This window comes from Lissotriton vulgaris, chromosome 6 (genome assembly GCF_964263255.1).
Source record: "Lissotriton vulgaris chromosome 6, aLisVul1.2, whole genome shotgun sequence".
Classification (NCBI taxonomy): Eukaryota; Metazoa; Chordata; class Amphibia; order Caudata; family Salamandridae; genus Lissotriton; species Lissotriton vulgaris.
Genome location: NC_141694.1, coordinates 1,853,013,724 through 1,853,033,228, shown reverse-complemented (window position 1 = coordinate 1,853,033,228; position 19,505 = coordinate 1,853,013,724). Strand labels below are relative to the sequence as shown.

The 19,505-nt window shown below is 43.8% G+C and overlaps 1 protein-coding gene across 1 annotated transcript in view; it reads left to right on the top strand.

Moving 5' to 3' along the window:
• IFT172 (intraflagellar transport 172) overlaps positions 1 to 19,505 on the top strand; it is a 1,181,874-nt gene that overhangs the window by 520,781 nt on the left and 641,588 nt on the right. Inside the window, exons 25-26 of the mRNA XM_086928171.1 lie at positions 1,428 to 1,572; positions 3,577 to 3,666. Coding sequence (XP_086784297.1) covers positions 1,428 to 1,572; positions 3,577 to 3,666 — 235 coding nt within the window. The remainder of the gene's footprint in view (positions 1 to 1,427; positions 1,573 to 3,576; positions 3,667 to 19,505) is intronic.

Sequence of the window (19,505 nt, the reverse complement as noted above, 5' to 3'; positions counted from 1 at the left end):
TTTATTTTTCATATTTTCAGTCTGTGACGTGTATGGATTTTAATACCTTATTTAAAAAAATAGTTTAACGATTTAATAGTAACCTTGTTTAAATATTATTTATACATGTTTATATTGTTTTTTATAATGTAATTTTTTTCCAAATCTTTTTATTGACCATTATAATAAAAAGTATGTTTTTTAATAAATATTTATGTAATACATGTAATTTAATTCATCATTTAATTTTGAAATGTATATACTTTTTAAAGCTAATTTAAAGTTACATGTAATTGTATGAATTAATTGTATACATGCATTACATTTAAAAAAATATATATATATTTTCCCATAATATTAAATACACTTAAATATATATACTTACCAATGCAATATTGGTATTTTAGACTACAACATATTAGTTGTCGATATTCTTGTACTTTATAAGTATGTTAAGTCGATATATTGGTCCTTGATATTTGATATCCTGCCTTGGATGTTAAATTGAGTACCTTTGAGTCCAAATAAGATAAATAATATTAATATCTTTTATTTTCATTTCTTAGAGGCAGCAAAACTGTCCTAATGACAGAGACAGTGTTATTACTAATTTTGATAGTATATGCTTATGTATTCAAATCTGATCCGCTATTGTTCCCTGATGAGTTACAGGCCCTGCCACCCACTGCTCCAGGGCGCTGTCACCGCAGGCTCACCTAGGCGGCCGATCTCCAAGTATGATTGTGCCTTCTGGCACTCTGGAGCGCCTCCTGTTCCATAGTTCTTGGAAAACAAGCACCGCAATACTTAAGTGATCTGGATTTCTGCAAATATTTTTCATCCACCCATTGCCAAATAAATTGTGCCTATTTACCACACTACCTCTTAAAGCGAAGATCTTTTGATTGAAATAATTGGACTTTTAAACACACCAAACTGCTTGGAAATTGGTTAAACCAAATGAATATCATATTTCAGAATAAGTTCTTTCTTCCAACAAGTGCCATTTCAACTAGCCTAGCTTAACGACTAGAGCGGCCGACTTTGAAGCCGGAGCACCGGTTACCAGTCTGACGGGAGGCTTAAACACCCTGTGATTCTGGCCAAATCCCTTAATCTCCCTGTGCCTAAAAAATATATATATATGAATCAGTCCATCTGTAATGCAACTGGTGCTCATGTAAAGCACCCTGGGACGTTTGGGTCCTGTTCAGGCTAATTAAAAAAACTGCAAAAATAAACAAACTGCAAAATTATTCCCCCCCCTGCAGATGGAGTTTAGTTCAAGTTCAGTCGATACTTCTCAGATGAGGAGTAATGCTTTCTATTTATATTGTTCTTGGATCTGCTGAAGCCCAGAGATTAATCATGGGGACCCCAAATGCGCAGTCTACAGCTACCTTATTAGACATTCCTAGAGTCTAATTGTGCCTTTTTGTTGCTTCCAGGTGCTCTGTGAAAGCCATTGAGGCAGCCATTGGAGCCCGCCAGTGGAAGAAGGCTATTCATATTCTGGATCTACAGGATGGAAAGTCGGCGACCAAGTACTATCACAAGATCGCACAGCACTATGCATCGGCGCAGGAGTACGAGGTAAGAGCTCTTTTTTCAACAAGTTGTTTTGGTGTATTATTACTATTTGTATGTCTTTCAATGGAATATATTGCCTGGTGGTCGATATGCATTAAAAAGAAGGATGTCTAACCACTGATCTTAAAACATGGTATCTGCTACCAATTTTTTTTAATACTTTTGGTGTAATGCGGCGACTCATGGTTTTACCTTTTGCGCATGTAATGGCCGAGTACAAAATGCCAGAAGAGTTTGAGCCATACATCCAGCTAGTAGTCATGTTTACTGCATATGCATTAAATCAGAATACTGAAAAAGGATAACTCTGCAAAAAAAATAACCTTTTATTTCCTCTTGCTTGAAAAAAGACAGATGGACATTGTTTCATGATTGCAGTTTCAGCAGCAACTATCTCCAGGATTCTGGGTTTTCAAGATTATCAAATATATGAGACTTCATCTCAATGGAGTCAATTCTTGTATGCAACTCCAAGAATTACAGAAGCCAAAGAATTTAATGCATAATGTATTCAAATAGTACACATACTATCAAATATCTCTCGTATATCCATACAGGATTGCGAATCAAAGACCCTCCAGAGAATTAAGCTATGCTGTTGGATGGAACTAAGGGGCACTGAGATGAGAAAGCGTGGGTGAGGGAAGCATACTATGAGTCTTGCTCTCTTAAACAAAGGCAGCAATCTGAAAGCAAATTATCGGGGGAAGATGGGAGCAGAGAGCATTAAACCGTACAACGCCAACCTATAACATTGAACGCTGTCAGAGCTAAATAACTAATCCTATAAAAGGGGTCTAATTGGGTCATTTGAAAAAGTGGAATGGCCCTGTCTTATGGGGGTGGTGTTGACAGAATAACTGGGCACAAGTACTTTCCCACACTGTTCAGCATCACAGGTAAAACTCCCCGCATCATTGTACCTCCCAGAGCATGTAAAGAGATCGATGCAAAATCATGCAGTACCTTCTTCTGACACCACACGGACTCCACTGAACAGCATCCTACATTTGTTATGGTGGCTCGTCAAGGACATAACGAAGTTCAAACATTTCTTGTCAATGCTGGCACTGTGCTGGCTCCATTTCTAGGACTGCCTCATTTTCAGATAGGCTGAGTCATGTACAGGGCTACCTGCACCCTTCATATCTGACAACTACCTCTGGTGGGCAGTAAAATACCAGATTCCATGACCATAGTCAGACTGGGAAAAAACAACTGAAATTAGGAGGAAACCAAAAGACAAACCATCTCTACCTGTGTTCACATTATATGAAATACCACCACTATCAGCAGCAGAATCGCCCAAGCCCTTCTACAATCCAGAGAGGAGAGGAAAACTCACTTCAGAGAACACTGCATCTCCACACAATAGGATTAATTTGCCATAATCACCCAGGTTAATTATAAACTATCTTGAATAGTGAGTCTGACTCCTGCCATGGATCAGTACCTCTTTGCTCTTTAGCTGGGTCCATGATCAACAACTACGTAAATAGATATTCAGCATATCCACCATCAACACAAGCACAGCACTGATTGTGACGACACTGGTTGACCATGGTTTCCCAGCACCGCAAGATTGTATCCTTGTTGCTCATTTACATTTGTCCATATTATGAAAAGCGACTCATTGCACTCTATTAAGTTAGAGAGTCAATATTTTGCATCTGCGCGTCCTAATACAATACATTCCTCGATTAAAGTACTGAAGAGTCAGTCTGACACGAGATGAAAGATACCAGTGCTATAGAACTGCAGTTACAGGTAAGTAACCTAAATGTAGTAGGATGTATTCTGTCAATAGTCACACTATTATTATTGTTGGTGATGTTAGTTTCATTGTTGTAAAACAATCTGTTGTTTTGATACCACTATCAATAATTGTCTCATTTAATTTGTTTAATACTGCTCTGAAATGGAACATGCAATATGTTGATATGTGGTGTATTAACCATATCTATCCATCAGAAAGTAATGAAGTTGTCTAATTGTGCTTTCCCCCAGGTTGCAGAACATCTGTACATTAAAGCAGATCAGACGAAGGATGCTATTGACATGTACACTCAGGCTGGCCTTTGGGAAGAGGCTCACAAGGTACAGCCCCAGGATGGAGTAAAGGGCAGGAGGTTATCATGAGAGATTGCACCAGCACTGTACTGTGAGCATCTCATTAGCGGGCTGTGGTGAGAGTAGATGTCATTGCCAAGTTACTGCTCATGTTGTTTCAATATTTAATTCATTTCAAATCATCATGTATTCATCCCAGGTTTGCTAGAATGGGTATGCCCAAAGATAATGCTCAAGTCAGCACTTAGGGCCCCATTTTGATGCCGTTCGGACCGCCACTGACAGGCTGTCAGTGGCTGTCCAACCAGCTGACAGCCCTTTGGTCTGACTGCCAGCAGTCAAACTATTTGCTATCGGGGGGGGGGAGGGTGGAGGGGTGTAAGACCGCGGCTTCCGACAGGAACTAGGATCCCGTCTGGGCAGCGGTCGGACTCCTATCGCAACAATGGATGCGGTGCCTGCGCAGTAACTGCCATAGAGATTAGGATGTCCGTGTCTGACTGCATTTTCATGGCGGCCCCACCAATATGAAAAGGCAGCCGGATTGAACTTTGGGGGCCCAAAGCAGGGCCACCTTACACCGTGAACCACTGCTAATGCCACCCACACATCTGTGCACAGTGTGGTGCCAGGCACATGATGCATGGATGTGCATAAAGTACCTCTTCCTACTGCATCTTGTGCTGCGGCTCTTTTCCTGGGCAGCAGCACAAGCCGCAGTAAGATAAGAGTCTTTCCGACCGCCTGCACAGCTGTCTGATAGTAATGAGGCAGATGGGAACACTGACTCATTGTCGGACGGACACCTGCCTGCGGCGATGACAGTCGTATACTCATCTGACCACCATCAAAATGAGGGCCTTAATATGGAGAACATTTGTTATATAAGCCGATTGCATTTGGAATATGAAAATGAAAGCATTATATTGTGATCTGAGGGCTGGGACTCAACAGAAGGTTACAACAGTTGGGCAGGCAGGTGTCCTGCTAAACTACTTCAGATTGCTGTTATTGTGCCATGTCTACCTATTAACACAGCCGGCTCCAAGTTTAAATATTCTTCCTAGTTACTTTACTTTTTTATTTTGATTGTGCTGAATGTTTCATAAATTAAATCAAAACTTGTTAGTGCTGTTAAGTTTGACAACGAAACATGGTTTTTGTCAATGTAGATAATCAGTCTTTGTTTAAACACCATGACTCAAAGCTTATTGGATATTGAAGTGCTTGTTTAATAGTTTCTGGGTTTCCATTGTCCTTAAAGGAAATGTAGTAAGACTAGGTGCTGATGTAAGAAGTGGTACCCACGTTCCGAATCTCCTTATTAAGTCTAAGATGGCCGAGTGAGCTAGCCTGATATCTCAGTCAAGGAGATGGGACCGAAACAAACAACAAAGGCCTCTAGTAAGTCCCTTCTCTGCCCAAATTGTATGTGAGTAAAGGGTTTTTCTGATAGATACATCTGCCAGTGGATTCCTCACCTTGTTAATATCCCCTTGCGTCAGCAACATTCGGAAATTCTTTTGTAGCTTCGCGTGGACGTGGACGATGTCATAGAGGCACGGCATCGCACGCGACTCCGCTGACGTCACCGACACTACAATAGGCCCACGCCGGCGTGATGACATCAGTGCCCTTTTTTCAGCATCGTCAACGCTAACCTAGTGACTTTGTTGCCTTTATCTTTGCTTTTCTGCTTCTTTGTTTCAACACAATGTCGACAAAGAAGACCGGCTTCAAGCCCTGCAGGGAATGCGGAAAAATGGTGTCCATCACAGACCCGCACGAGGACTGCATATGGTGTTTAAGTTCTGACCATGATGTGGATGGATGTTCGTCTTGTCGGAAGATGAACCTGAAGGCCCTGCGGGAAAGAGAGACCAAACATCTGGTGGCGAAGCTGAAGGGTGACAAGGGAAGAAAATCTTCGGGATCTCGTTAGAGAAGGGTGAGGTCGATGTCGAAGTCAAGATCCAGATCTCGAGAGGAGTCGACTTCGAAGTCCGCTTCAGACCATGCTTCGAAGTCGAGGAGGAGACATAAGAAGAAGAGACATGAGTCCCGGCCTCATTCCGGTAATGAGTCGGACTCGAGGTCGAGGTCACCGAAGAAGGTACGTTTTAAGGTGGTCACGCTGGATGCCTCGGATCAGGAAGGTGAGGCTTCGCCTTCGGAGTCGCATGCTCAGTCGCCGACTCGGGCTTTGGATCCGTCTCCGGCGCCGTCCCCAGCCAGAGAGGAGGAAGAAGTACATGTGGATGAGGATTCTGCGCCTGTTGAAGAGCCGAATCCGAACCCACCTCAAGACCAGCCTGAGGGTCTTCAGCCACCTTTTCCAGCCCCAGGCCAGGACCCATCAGCGTTTTTAAACGCAATGTATGGTGTCTTTTCAAGGGCGTGGTACCCCTCTGGCGCACCTTCGGGACCTATAGATTCTCTGACCTTCAATTTAGGAGTCCCCCCCCACAAGGAGATCAGTTTGGCTGAAAACTTCGGACTTTTCAGCAGATGTTCAAGCTGCTTTGCTGGATCTGCGGTTCGATGGATCTGGTCTCTTTGGCAAAAAGGCCGATACAGCCTTAGAAAGATTTAAGGACAGTAGGGCTACTGCCAAATCTTTAGGGCTTCAAGTCAGAGGTTCTACAGCCAAGAGGTTCAGAGACTTTGGACGCTCTTCCTTTCGCAACTATCGGCAAGGTCAGCAGCAGCAGCAGAATTCCTTGTACAAGACATATAGGGGAAGACAAAGGGCTCGACCTCGAGGTAGTCAAGCCTCTTCCTCCTCTACCTCCTCCAACCCCCCAAGCCTCAGAAAAGCAGCCCTACATCCGCCATTCAGGATCATGTGGGTCCGGTGGGGGGTCGGCTTACCTACTTTCTACGGGATTGATCGGTTACATCAGATCTTTGAGTTCTCAATCTCGTAGAAAATGGGTATGCCCTTCCCTTTCAGGAATTCCCTCCCAGAGCAGGAAAGGGGTCAGGGATGCTACTCCCGGTATTTTCTGATACCCAAAAAGGATGGCAGGCTTCGTCCAATCCTGGATCTCAGGATCTTGAATCTCTATCTGAAACTAGAGAAATTCAAAATGCTCACCCTTGCACAGGTTCTTCAAGCGCTGCTGGAAGAAGACTGGATGGTGTCGCTCGACTTGCAGGATGCGTATTTCCACATCCCGATCCTGAAGTAGCACAGGAAGTATCTCCGTTTTACGGTGGGATCGCAACACTATCAGTTTGCGGTCCTTCCTTTTGGAATTACTACTGCGCCTCGAGTCTTCACCAAAGTGATGGCAGTGGTGGCAGCACATCTCAGAAGGTTGGGGATTCCAGTATTCCCCTATTTGGATGACTGGCTGATCAAAGCAGAGTCGTCAGAGAAAGTGCTCCAGCATCTGCAGGAGACAACTCAGTTGTTGTAACGGTTGGGGTTTTCAATAACTGTTCCCATGTCTCACCTGGTGCCCTCCCAGCGCAACCTGTTCATAGGTGCTGTACTGGACACAACTGTATGCCGTGCTTTCCCTCCACCTCAAAGGATTCACGACATACAGGAAATGTTTCCTTTATTCTACAATGGAGCGGTCGTTCCAGTCCTGAAGGTCCTTCGCCTGCTCGGTCTGATGGCTTCCTGCATTCTGTTGGTCAACCATGCACGCTGGCACATGAGTGCGCTCCAGTGGTGCCTCCGCAGGCAGTGGTATCAACACAACGGAGATCTCAGGGAGTCGGTGAGGATCTCCAGAGAAACTGCGGCGGATCTGTCTTTGTGGAGTGTGGAAGGCAATCTGTCTCAGGGAAAGCCTTTTCATCTACCTCCTCCGGTGGCCACAGTGATAACGGATGCATCCACTCTAGGGTCGGGTGCTCATCTGGGGGATCTGGAGGTCAAGGGTCTTTGGTCTCCAGAGGAAAGGTTGCTTCACATCAACCTTCTGGAATTGCGGGCGATACGTTTGGCGCTCAGGGCCTTCCTCCCTTCCCTTCGCGGTCTGTTGGTACAAGTCCTGACGGACAACACGACCGCGATGTGGTATATCAACAAGCAGGGAGGAGTGGGGTCGCAGTGTCTCTGCAGAGAGGCTCTGCGCCTCTGGTCCTGGGTTCAGGACCATCAGATTTGTCTGATGGCAAATCATCTGGCTGGAGTTCTGAACGTTCAAGCAGACAGTCTCAGTCGGCAGTTCTCTGCCGACCACAAGTGGAGGCTTCACCCAGAGGTGATTCGTCACGTCTGTCGGACGTGGGGGACTCCTCAGGTGGACCTGTTCGCAACTCGCAAGAATGCTCACTGCCCGTCATTCTGCAGTCTCTAGTATCCGATGCAAGGGACCTTGGGGAACATTTCAGTTGAGTTGGGGAAATCCACTCATCTACGCGTTTCCTCCCATACCTTTGATTCCTCGGGTTCTGAGGAAGATTTGCCAAGACCGGGCCCAAGTTATTCTGGTCGCCCAGGATTGGCCAAGAAGGGTGTGGTACACGGCTCTTCTCCACCTCTCCTCTCGCCCGCCGCTCCGTCTCCCGTTCAGGGCAGATCTCCTCTCTCAAATGGAGGGGCAGGTTCTACACCCCCACCTCCAGAGATTGAACGGGGCAACCTGAATTCCTTTTCTCTCCCACACGATGTGGTGGATGTCATATTATCGGCTAGGCGTGACACCACTAAATCCATTTATTCTTATAGATGGTCTAAATTTGTCTCTTGGTGTGGGGAGACCAAGACCGGGCCCAAGTTATTCTGGTCGCCCCGGATTGGCCAAGAAGGGTGTGGTACACGTATCTTCTCCACCTCTCCTCTCGCCCGCCGCTCTGTCTCCCGTTGAGGGCAGATCTCCTCTCTCAAATGGAGGGGCAGGTTCTACACCCCCACCTCCAGACATTACACCTTCATGCCTGGAGATTGAACGGGGCAACCTGAATTCCTTTTCTCTCCCACACGATGTGGTGGATGTCATATTATCGGCTAGGCGTGACTCCACTAAATCCATTTATTCTTATAGATGGTCTAAATTTGTCTCTTGGTGTGGGGAGAGGTCTGTTGACCTTTTGAAAGCCCATTTATCTGATATACTACAGTTTGCTCTTTCTTTGGGGGACAAGGGATTGCCGTTGCTACGGTAAAGGTAATCTTTCGGCATTGTCGGCATTTCTCTGTTTGCCGGACCAGCTGTCTCTTTTCAAATCTCCTGTGGTTTTGAGGTTTTTAAAGGGCCTCACAAATAAGTTCCCTCCGACTCCTTTTATTGTACCTCAGTGGGACTTAAATCTTGTCCTAACCTACTTGATGGGTTCTCCCTTCGAACCCTTGCACAAGTGTCCCATGAGGCTTTTGTCTTTTAAGACAGTCTTCCTGGTTGCGATTACCTCGGCAAGGAGGGTAAGTGAGCTTCAAGCTCTTAGTTCCAAGCCCCCATTCTTGACCATTCATGCCGAACGAATGGTTCTCAGGACCAGGGCTGCTTTTCTCCCTAAGGTGGTGACTCCCTTCCACCTAGGTCAATCCATTACCCTTCCTACCTTTTTTCCTCCCCCCTCACCCTTCCAAGGAGGAGGAGAGACTACACCGTCTGGACCCCAAGAGGGCGGTGAGTTTTTATCTTGATAGAACTAAAGACTATCGAATAGATGACCAGCTCGTCGTTGGGTTTGCTGGCTGCAAGAAAGGAAGAGCGGTATATAAGAGGACTCTTTCAAGATGGATTATCCTCTGTATAAAGATCTGCTACTCTTTGGCCGGTAAGGATCCTCCAGAGGGTACTTAGCGGGCTCTGTCCTTCAGGATTTTCTGGTGTAGAAGGGTGGACACCCTCCTCCGGAAGTGGGGACTGCTGTGGGACGCTATTCACAAGGTGAGGAATCTACTTGCAGATTTATCTATCAGAAGAAAAAGTTACTTACCTTCGGTAAGGCTTTTTCCGATAGATACAGTATCTGCCTGTGGATTCCTCACTGACCCACCCGCCTCCCCGTTGTCCACTCTTCTATACCAAAGTTACTGTAATCTACTTTATTGTCAAGGAGTTGTTTATTTCAAATGTTTTATTGCATTTGCTTCACACTGTGTGTGTTACCTTGATATTTGTACTGCGTATACTGTGTATATGTCTACTGTCATTCGTCCGTCAGTGTGCCTCGAAGGCACGGAAAAAAGGGCGGAACTGATGTCATCACGCCGGCGTGGGCCTATTGTAGTGTCGGTGACGTCAGCGGAGTCGCGTGCGATGCCGTGCCTCTGACGTCGTCCACGTCGGCGCAAAGCTACAAAAGAATTTCCGAATGTTGCTGACGCAAGGGGATATTCACAAGGTGAGGAATCCACAGGCCGATACTGTATCTACCAGAAAAAGCGTTATTGAAGGTAAGTAACTTGTTCTTCAGGACATTACCACTAAAAAGTACTGGCATGGCTAGATATCCTCTGGACTGCTGCATTAAATGAGTACCATCAAGCCATATTGGCATTTTGCATCATTTCACACTTTCTGTGTTAGGATACAGGTAGACACAGTATCTGGAGCCCTCCAAAAGTAACCCCAAGAAATGAAGGATTTCTTAAATGTTATACTTTACAACTCTGGTATTGTTTCGAGTTACACTTTTATGAATTGATTCATCTTTATCAAGGCCATGGTGTGTTTTTGCCCCACAATTTTATTTTACGAGTCTTCATAGATTAAGGAATGTTTTCAGTTACAGTTTTCTAATAGTTGCATGCAAGTTTAATCTGTTTCACGTATTACACAGATTCTGGATTGGATAGTGGGCATGATTTTATTTTTAATTTTGTTCCTCGGAAACAGTGAGACTTTTTGCTGCCGAGTCAACACAAAATTATTGAAACAGCAACTGCTATTTTTTTAGGCTGAATACCTTAGGCACCTTGCGAGGTATTCGCTCTCTGGAGTGTCACACTGAGAAGCCATACCAAACAAATGATGCTTCTTCTCAGCAGACATCACCGTCCAGTAACTCAATGAGAAGTATACTCCCCTCTCCTTAGCAAACCAGATGTTCTTCAATTCCACTCGGGGTTTGGACCCAGCACACTACCTGCCTCTATCTTGTGCTCATGATTCCATCTTTCTTGTAAAGTTAGCTGCCTCACCTTTGGCAGCTGATCTGCTTTTCATTAATAAATTCCTTTACGCCAGGCATGTTTTTCAAGACTGCCTCAAGTCTGCTGATCTCAACTCTTCAGGTACAAGTTCTGCAAAGGGATTGGGTTCTATTTTTCTGGACAGCTCAGCAGCCATGGTACAGGCCTTTCCCCATCTCTCCTTTCTTACTACTAATAGCTGTCCTGGGCCCATTGGTCTTTTAGACTTCTTGGCAGTTTTTGATGCATTTCACCACTCAATTCTCATCAGTCGTCTTCCTCATTTTGGAATCCCTTGTCTGTCACAACAGTGGAGCTCCATCTCTGATCCGTGGGGCATGTCCAGGCTACTTATGGTGGCTAATTCTGTCTAATATGCACCATTAATACTTAGGGGTTCATCTGTCATAACTGCACAAGATTTAAACAAATCATCGTTTTTTCTCCAACTCTAAAAGGTAAAGTATCCAGACTTCCACTGAGTTATGTGCCGTTGTAGCTGCTGAAAACACGTAAGAGTAAAAGCTTTGCGCTATCATAGCGGTTACTAGATTTCCATAAAGAAGCATTTCCTGTAGGAGCAGAGGAAGCGGATGAGTCTGCCTCCAGACCATGGTGAGGATGCAAGGCTGCTTCTGGAGGCTTTCGTAAACAATTTCGAGAGGGGAAGTAAGATGACTGAAGCCGAGCAGTGAGAACATTCCACTGAGGGTTCTTATGTTGTGAAATCGCTGTTGTGTAAATAAGATTCTATGGCAACTCTTCATTATTGCATGCTGTCAAAGAATGCAGTAGGCCTGGATAGTGCATTTGCTATGCTACATCCAGTAGCAAATCTAAGATGACTGATGCAACACCATAATAGGTTCTTTCCTCTAATTTGTTGATGTTCAGCCAGTAAGCCAGCCAGGCACTAACGCTTGTTGCAACAGTTATAGGAGTAGGTATTAGACTATATGCTGCAGGTGAAACCCCTGAAGCATAGGGAAGTCAATTACTGGCTCGTATAAAAATTATCCAGTCAGCTTTGGACCGCATGTATTGTGTTACCAAGGGCATTGCCACTTCGTCTGCTCTGAGACACCATTTGTTACTGAAAACCAAGCATCCTAGGGTGGACCTATTAACGCCACCTCACAAACTGTTCCAATCAATTAGAGCTTGGTGCACTTCATATCCAGTACCAGCTGTTGTATGATGCTGCTGCCAAGCGAAGCCACATTCAGACCAATGTGGAATGGTGCACCCAGAGATATAACAGTCCACAAATCTTCAGTTTTGTTTGAAAATATTCTTCTTTCATTTGATTCTCCTTTAATCCATAAAATCCAGCAACCGAACATCCAGCCAACGCGTTTCGTTAAAAAACAATTGAACTTCATCAGGGTTGTAAATGATGTACAAAAACATGTGTAAGAAACCATTTCACATACAATACAGTATGTACACATATTTACAATAAAACCAAGACAAACAGGTTATACACTGATAGTTGATTTTATACAAATTCAATTCAAAATATCTTTATTCGATTGTTTGGTGCAATCATAAAAGTACAGGTAAAATATCAAAAATAAATAATTACATAAAATACAGAATTTCATTATATTCATTTAAAACCAATTAATTAAAAAGGTAAAAACAGTTTCATATATAAAGTGCAGATTAAGTGTCCCTACGTTTCCTGATAGTTATGAAATTTTTTAGGAACAAAGTTGTTCTTGATACTGATACATGATTATCTAGAGCTTGAATGCTAATCATCGCCACACAACAATGACGAAGTCCTAGCTCTCTTAATAAAGGTAATAAACAATTTTCCTCATTTCATCATAAAATTTACAAAAAAGAAATACATGAATCGTACTCTGGGGGGAGTTGTTATCACAGGGACAGAGAGGTAGCTTGTGTGTCCAGTTGTTGATCGTGGGAAAGCTAACCAATCGGTGGAAGATGTTGAATCTGAAACGTGAGAGCAGAAATCGTTCATAAGTGCTTGTTACATAAATTAAATAGGGCTGAATCTTAAAAGTTACTAAAACCAGTTGGTGCTGCTGAATAGAGGATTTTAGGACCTCCGCAGCAGTCCTATTGGAATCCAGAAGGGCTAAACACTCTTTCTTCAAATCTTTTCGAGAAATTGCTGAGATATCAGAGGGATTCTGTAAGTATTCTTCTCTCCCGATATCTTTAAGAAAGTTACAAACATACTTCACCCATGGGATTTTTGTGGCACCATCCAATTTCAAAATATCTGTCAGGACATCTCTATTTAAGTGTGTCGCTTCTTGGGTCCAGACTCTATGCCATAGTAGAACTGGCTCTATTTTAATGAGGTCAGTAATATAAGATAGGCCAAGTTCTGAGTGACAATTGAAATTTGAAGAGCTTTTAGGAAGTGCCAGTATGTATTTCAAGAAGGAATTTTCAGGCACCTGGATGGGTGCGGGGTTAGCGAGACCCCAGACCCCACTGCCATAGATGGTGCCGGTTACACACTTAGCTTTGTAGATTTTGATCAATTCCACAGGGGGTCTTGTTCCTAACTTACTAGAAAAGATTTTGAGAGTGGCAGTAGATCTTGAATGCACAAGCTTTTTAACAGAAATAGCTTGAGACCACGTCTCATTTTGAGCAAAATGTATCCCCAAATAGAAAAAAGGTTTAGCAAATTCCAATGTTTGCCCTGCTATAAAGATTGGTCTCTTGGATTTGTTTTGCTTACCACAATACATAGTAAAAGTTTTTGATGTATTGACTTTCAGGCCCAACTCTTTCATAAAGCGGCAGAAGCTGTCGGCCACACGCTGTAGGCCCACCTGAGTACGTGACATAAGTACAGCATCGTCAGCGTACAAAAGTGCTGGTATTGGGCGGCCGCCTACGAAGGGTGGATCCGAGCTATCTTTGCACAAGACACCTTCCAACCCATTAATGTATAGATTAAAAAGGAAGGGGGCCAGGACACAACCCTGCCTGACCCCGCTCCTAATGGGTATTGTGTCAGTACGTTCTCCGTTTAGACCAAAGCGTACGCGGGCCATCGCATTACTATAAAAACGTTTAAGATAATAAATAATATTGGAATCAAACCCAAGATGTTCCAGTATAGACCACAGTTTGGAATGTACCACACAATCGAAAGAGGACGAGAGATCCACAAAGGTCAAAAACAAGTTACTCTGTTTTGCCCTTGTGTATTTCCCGATCAACAAGAGCAGATTCAAACCCTGCTCTACTGTCCCCAGGCCTGAGCGAAAGCCATACTGGAGATCGGACAGGACAGAGTTTTCCTCAGCCCATTCCAGAAGTCAATCTAGAATAATTCTGCCCGATATTTTAGTAAAGGAATCCAGTAGGGAAATAGGCCTATAGCAGGCAGGATCCTGTCTATTTCCCTTTTTATAAATCAGGACAATTACGGATTCCACCCATGTGGGCAAGAATTCAGCAACACAGCTAGCATTGAGCACTTGAACCAGAAGGGGCGCCCACAGGGCTGGGATACTCTTAAAAAGGTCTATGGGGACCCCATCTGGCCCAGGCGCCTTTGCGCACTTGCTTTTACTCAGCGCCTTTTCCACCTCCTCCAATGTAAAATACAAGTTACTGTTAAAAGGATAGTTGTCAAGGGAGATCAATGACTCCACTTGGCCTTCTTTATGTTCTTCTCCTTCGTAAACTCTTTCGAAGTGTCTGACCCAGTCTGAGCTGCAAATAGCAATATCTATTTTCGGGCCAGTCTCTTCGGTGAGGAAAGGAGTTCTCACGATTTTCCAGAAATTCACACTGTCGTTAGTTATTGAGGCTGTATGGAGAGCTTCCCAAGCTTCGGCTTTCAGAGTGTTTTTCATAGCTTTAATTGCCTCTTTATAATCTTTCCTAAGTCTGCAGATTTCCTCGGCAGATCTAGGGTTATTATGCAAAGCCTTTTTTAGCGTTGCATAAGCCTTAGTGCATCTAGAATCAAACCATCCTCCCTCCTTCTTCCTGTTCTTAAATTGTCTAGTTAGGGAGTTTTTAATTTCATTCGATATTACTAGGAAGGATGCGAGGCAAGTATCAGGTGATAAATCTGTCTCTAGACACTTTTTAATTTCCCGGGAGCATTTTTCAACCTCTGTTTTGATTATCTCAGCCTCGTTTATCATAGCCCATTTTAGAGAATAACCATTGGTTTTACCAATTGTCAGATCAGCATCTAAGCTATTGCATTCTCTAATGTTAGTTAGTGATGGGGCAGTGGGTAGCAAAATAGACAGACATAATGGAAAGTGGTCACTCAACGTTATATCAAGAACATTAAAGGTGTTAATTCTGTTCCTACTGTTATTGGAAATAGTAATAAAATCTATAGTTGTAGAGCCACTTCGTCTGCTCTGAGACACCATTTGTTACTGAAAACCAAGCATCCTATGGTGGATCTATTAACACCACCTCACAAACTGTTCCAATCAATTAGAGCTTGGTGCACTTCATATCCAGTACCAGCTGTTGTATGATGCTGCTGCCAAGCGAAGCCACATTCAGACCAATGTGGAATGGTGCACCCAGAGATATAACAGTCCACAAATCTTCAGTTTTGTTTGAAAATATTCTTCTTTCATTTGATTCTCCTTTAATCCATAAAATCCAGCAACCGAACATCCAGCCAAAGCGTTTCGTTCAAAAACAATTGAACTTCATCAGGGCTGTAAATGATGTACAAAAACATGTGTAAGAAACCATTTCACATAAAATACAGCATGTACACATATTTACAATAAAACCAAGACAAACCGGTTATACACTGATAGTTGATTTTATACAATAACCAGCATGACAATCACAATACACAAATAGATAATGGACAAACATCAAAAATCATTGTTTAACCCGTTTGGGAACATGTATGCAAGGACACCCCACCAGTAAGGGGACCTGCATCATTGATTTCCCCTTTCCCTTAAAAACCATTGAATCATAGAAGAGAGCAAAAACTTGGTCCAATTTTTTACATGGAAATCACAAGGATCAGACCCATAAATAATGAGCATCAAAAATCCTTGAACACATTTGGCTACATGTGTGCAACGAAACCCTACCAAAGAAGGGACCTGCAAGATTAGTTCTCACATTCCCATAAAAACATTGTACATTAGACAAAAAAATAAATGGTCCATTTGTGGCTGAGTTTGTCTGCTATTTCATGAGATGTCCAGTTAACCTTTTTAGACAAGCCTCTAGTCAGTCGAAGGTTGTTCAGAGACAAAGTGGACCATGTGTTTTGTCCAGGTAGAAAAACAGACCTTTGGGATTTTATGTAATATCTAAGTATTTCTATGCAATGCACAACAACACTTTCACCTCCATTGGACTTACATTTAGTAGATGTCATCCTTTTAATGAGGCAGCCCTAGTATATGAAACCTGGGGACAGCAAACAAGTGAAGAGAGAGCAGCTGCTAAGGCTACATCTTTGGACACATTAGTGGTCCCTGGAAAGCAGCTTTGACGATTCCCTTGCAACACGGCATGTTGGTGAAAGTGCAAGTTCATGATATCTTTCACTCTACAACTTATGCATAGGATGCGGAGGTTGTTGTACAAATGAGGCAAAAGCAAACCAGATGCTGCGGGTACGGTGGAGTACCATTGGTTTGCTACAGAAACTTCATCACCCCAAGAAAGGAAACTGAAACCTATTTTAGATTTTGATCCACTCAATTAATACTGAAGAAAGAAAAGGTTCAGGGTGATGGTTGTGGCTGTCCGTGCTACAAGATAAAACTGGATGGTGTCCAGGGACATCGAAGACACATATTATCCTGTTCCATTTCTACCAGAATGGAGTAAGTGTGTATGATTCATTTTTGATTCATGCTGCTTCCCTTCAGCCCCATGCCCCTGCCTCAGTGGTCATCGAGGCACTGCCCGTGCTGCCATGAGGTCTGCATTTGCTGAAAGTGTTGCCTTCTCTACCCTGTCTCTCAGGAAGAGGTTGTGTGGTATTGGGTTCCCAAGGCCTACATGCTCCGCAGAATACCCACTTACACTAAAAGAACTGTTGGCACGGAAACTGAAAAGTACAAAAGACAAGTTTATTAAGACCCCATCGGGTGGTGGTACATTCCTACAGCACCCTTCGGCAATGCAAGAAGTATCACACAGAACTTCGGTGCGAGTCCTTTTTTATACAGTTTTCAAACAAGAAAAAGGTAGGCGGTACATGGTTACAGAGTTTAGGTGCATATGTGGCCATTTTTGGAGCACAGCCAACTCATGGGAGGGGTTACAACTCCACTGGTCAGTTTGGCGGAACATTCCTAAGGGGTGACTGGTCAGTCGGACCTGCGCATGTACAGGCTTGACCGTTACTAAAAATAGCCTGTTGCTGGGCAAACTCAAGTGGTCAGTGGTACGGACAAAGGACTAAAGGGCATGCTGACCACGAGGCTGCTCATTCCCTAAAATGGCCGCCGTAACATAAGAAAATGGCGTTTCCGAATAAGGCCAAGTTAAGGAAAATAACGTGTAGCAAAGCTAAGTGCTAACCCAGCCATCGTCAAATTACGACAGACGACCCTTTTAGCGTTTAGCTGAAGCTACCTCATAATGGACATAGTCAGGATACTCATCTTCTATATCAATTGACATAATTTGAGCCACTTCTTTATGAAGCATCAATTCATTTTGGGCAAGAGCTCGTCTAGATGGAATACAAGCTGATAAACACATGGAACATAATGCAGGGCCACATTGTATACATAAACACAAGAAGAATAATATCCCAACTATGATGCATAAGATTGTCAGTAGCTTCCAGCCCCATGTACTAAGCATTGACCAGAACCACCCCGAAAAGGTCCATGTACCATTGTCCGGATGTATTTCAGCAGCAATTTTATGCAATTTAGATATGGCATCATATACAGATGGTGAGTTGTCAGGAACGTAAACACAACAGCTACTTCCGATAATTCTACATGCCCCCCCTCGATCGGCTAGAACTACATCTAGAACCATCCGGTTCTGGAGCGTGACAATTCTAGAGATTTGAAGCTCTTCAGTTATATTTCCCAATGCAAAAGCGGTATCATTAGCTACAGCCTCAACAACACGGGTCAGTCGTCGTATCTTTCGACTGTTCAGAGCAGCTCCACAAAGGAAAACAAACCCAAATTAAAATCCACATATTGTTGTAGTGCAGTATCGGTCTGATCGATATCTTCAAGGACTACAGCACATTTGACTCTATTTAACACAAAGTCTTGATATTAAATAAAGTCATTATGGTACATTGGTGGGGCAATGAATACAGGGGGCAATACAAAAGAGATATAGCACGTGCCTAACCATCCTAACGGGAGACGATGATAACCTTTATTGCCACAGATGAAGTATGTATTTCGGGATGCCACAAATGATATGCCATTCGGACTGTCAAATGTAAGTGTGGTGTTACATTCACTTTTTCCAACAGGGATTGTACCTTTATTTCGTATACAAAGATCAGCCTTAGTATCGATAACATTAATAACATGAGAGCTGGACATATTGATGTTCCGTTGATTACTGTAGATTTGAGGTGCAGACACGTTGTCGGGGCGGTACTCTTCCCACTCGAATCGAGTACCCTCAGCTTGTGGATAGCCGTCCCGATCATGATAACATATCTTGTTTAAACGGAAGAGCACCCCCCCTTTTGTTGGCCAGCGCAAAGTGAATAGAAGAGTATACCAAGCATTGCAGGAACCATTGTGGGAAAACGGGAGTGGGATAAGTGGTGTGCCTCCTTTCTTCTGGTGCCCAGGCAACATCCCACACACCCAACAGTTAGAAGTGTTCGTCATATTGTGAGTATGATGCAAGATTTGAATGAAGCTATTGTTCAAATAAGTCTGTCGGTGCCGTTCTTCATGGTAGGGTAAGGTGAAATGAAAATGTTCAGATGGAGCCGGGGTAGTCGGCAGCAAATGTTCTCGTACAGGCACCACAAGTTCTACTACCCAGGCTATCACTGCTATCACCACAATTGTCAATACAAACAATATAGCACCAAGAATTCTTTTGTCTCGTGATGCAGAAGACGCCATAGTTCAAAAGAGTTTACAATGTCTCGAATATACAACTAAAAAATAAAAAATGTGAGTGCTGAGCTCCGAGGTAGCCGTTGTTTTCTTCTCCGGGGTCAAGACGGGTGTCGCTACTCTTGGCAGAACTGATCCCCCCCCCTTGAGATTCCCGGCTTCCGTTTCACAAACCCCAGAGCGGTAACTCAACCAGTCTCGCACCAAAAAATAAAATCTTCTTCCTATCGTGGCCGCAGATTATAACGCTGTTGTCCAGAAACGGTGTAGTCCGGGAAGGCTCCCTCAGATTCGGCCGACGTCACAGCTGGGCTCTTCTCCTCGTCCAAGATGTCTCTGTAGTCAGACAGCACAGTAGGATTCACCAGGTCCGGAGAGACGCAACGGCAGTGAGTTGAATGCACCCACCGCTTCCTGTTGGTCACTCGCACAGCCGTTCGAGTTGCAAGCAGGACTTGCTCGGGGCCACGCCACCTCGGTTCCAAGCTGTTCGCTCTCTCAAACGATTTTACCATAACAAAATCGCCAGGACGAAGATTGTGAGCCTCTCCAATGGAATTGTCAGGGAGTGCTTCTCGAACCTGTTGGTGAATAGAAAGTAAATCATTTGTTAATCGTGCCAAATAATCGTTCATCATTATACAAGGCACATCATGTAACAATCACGGCTTAGGAACTCCCCATATATTCATTGGCCT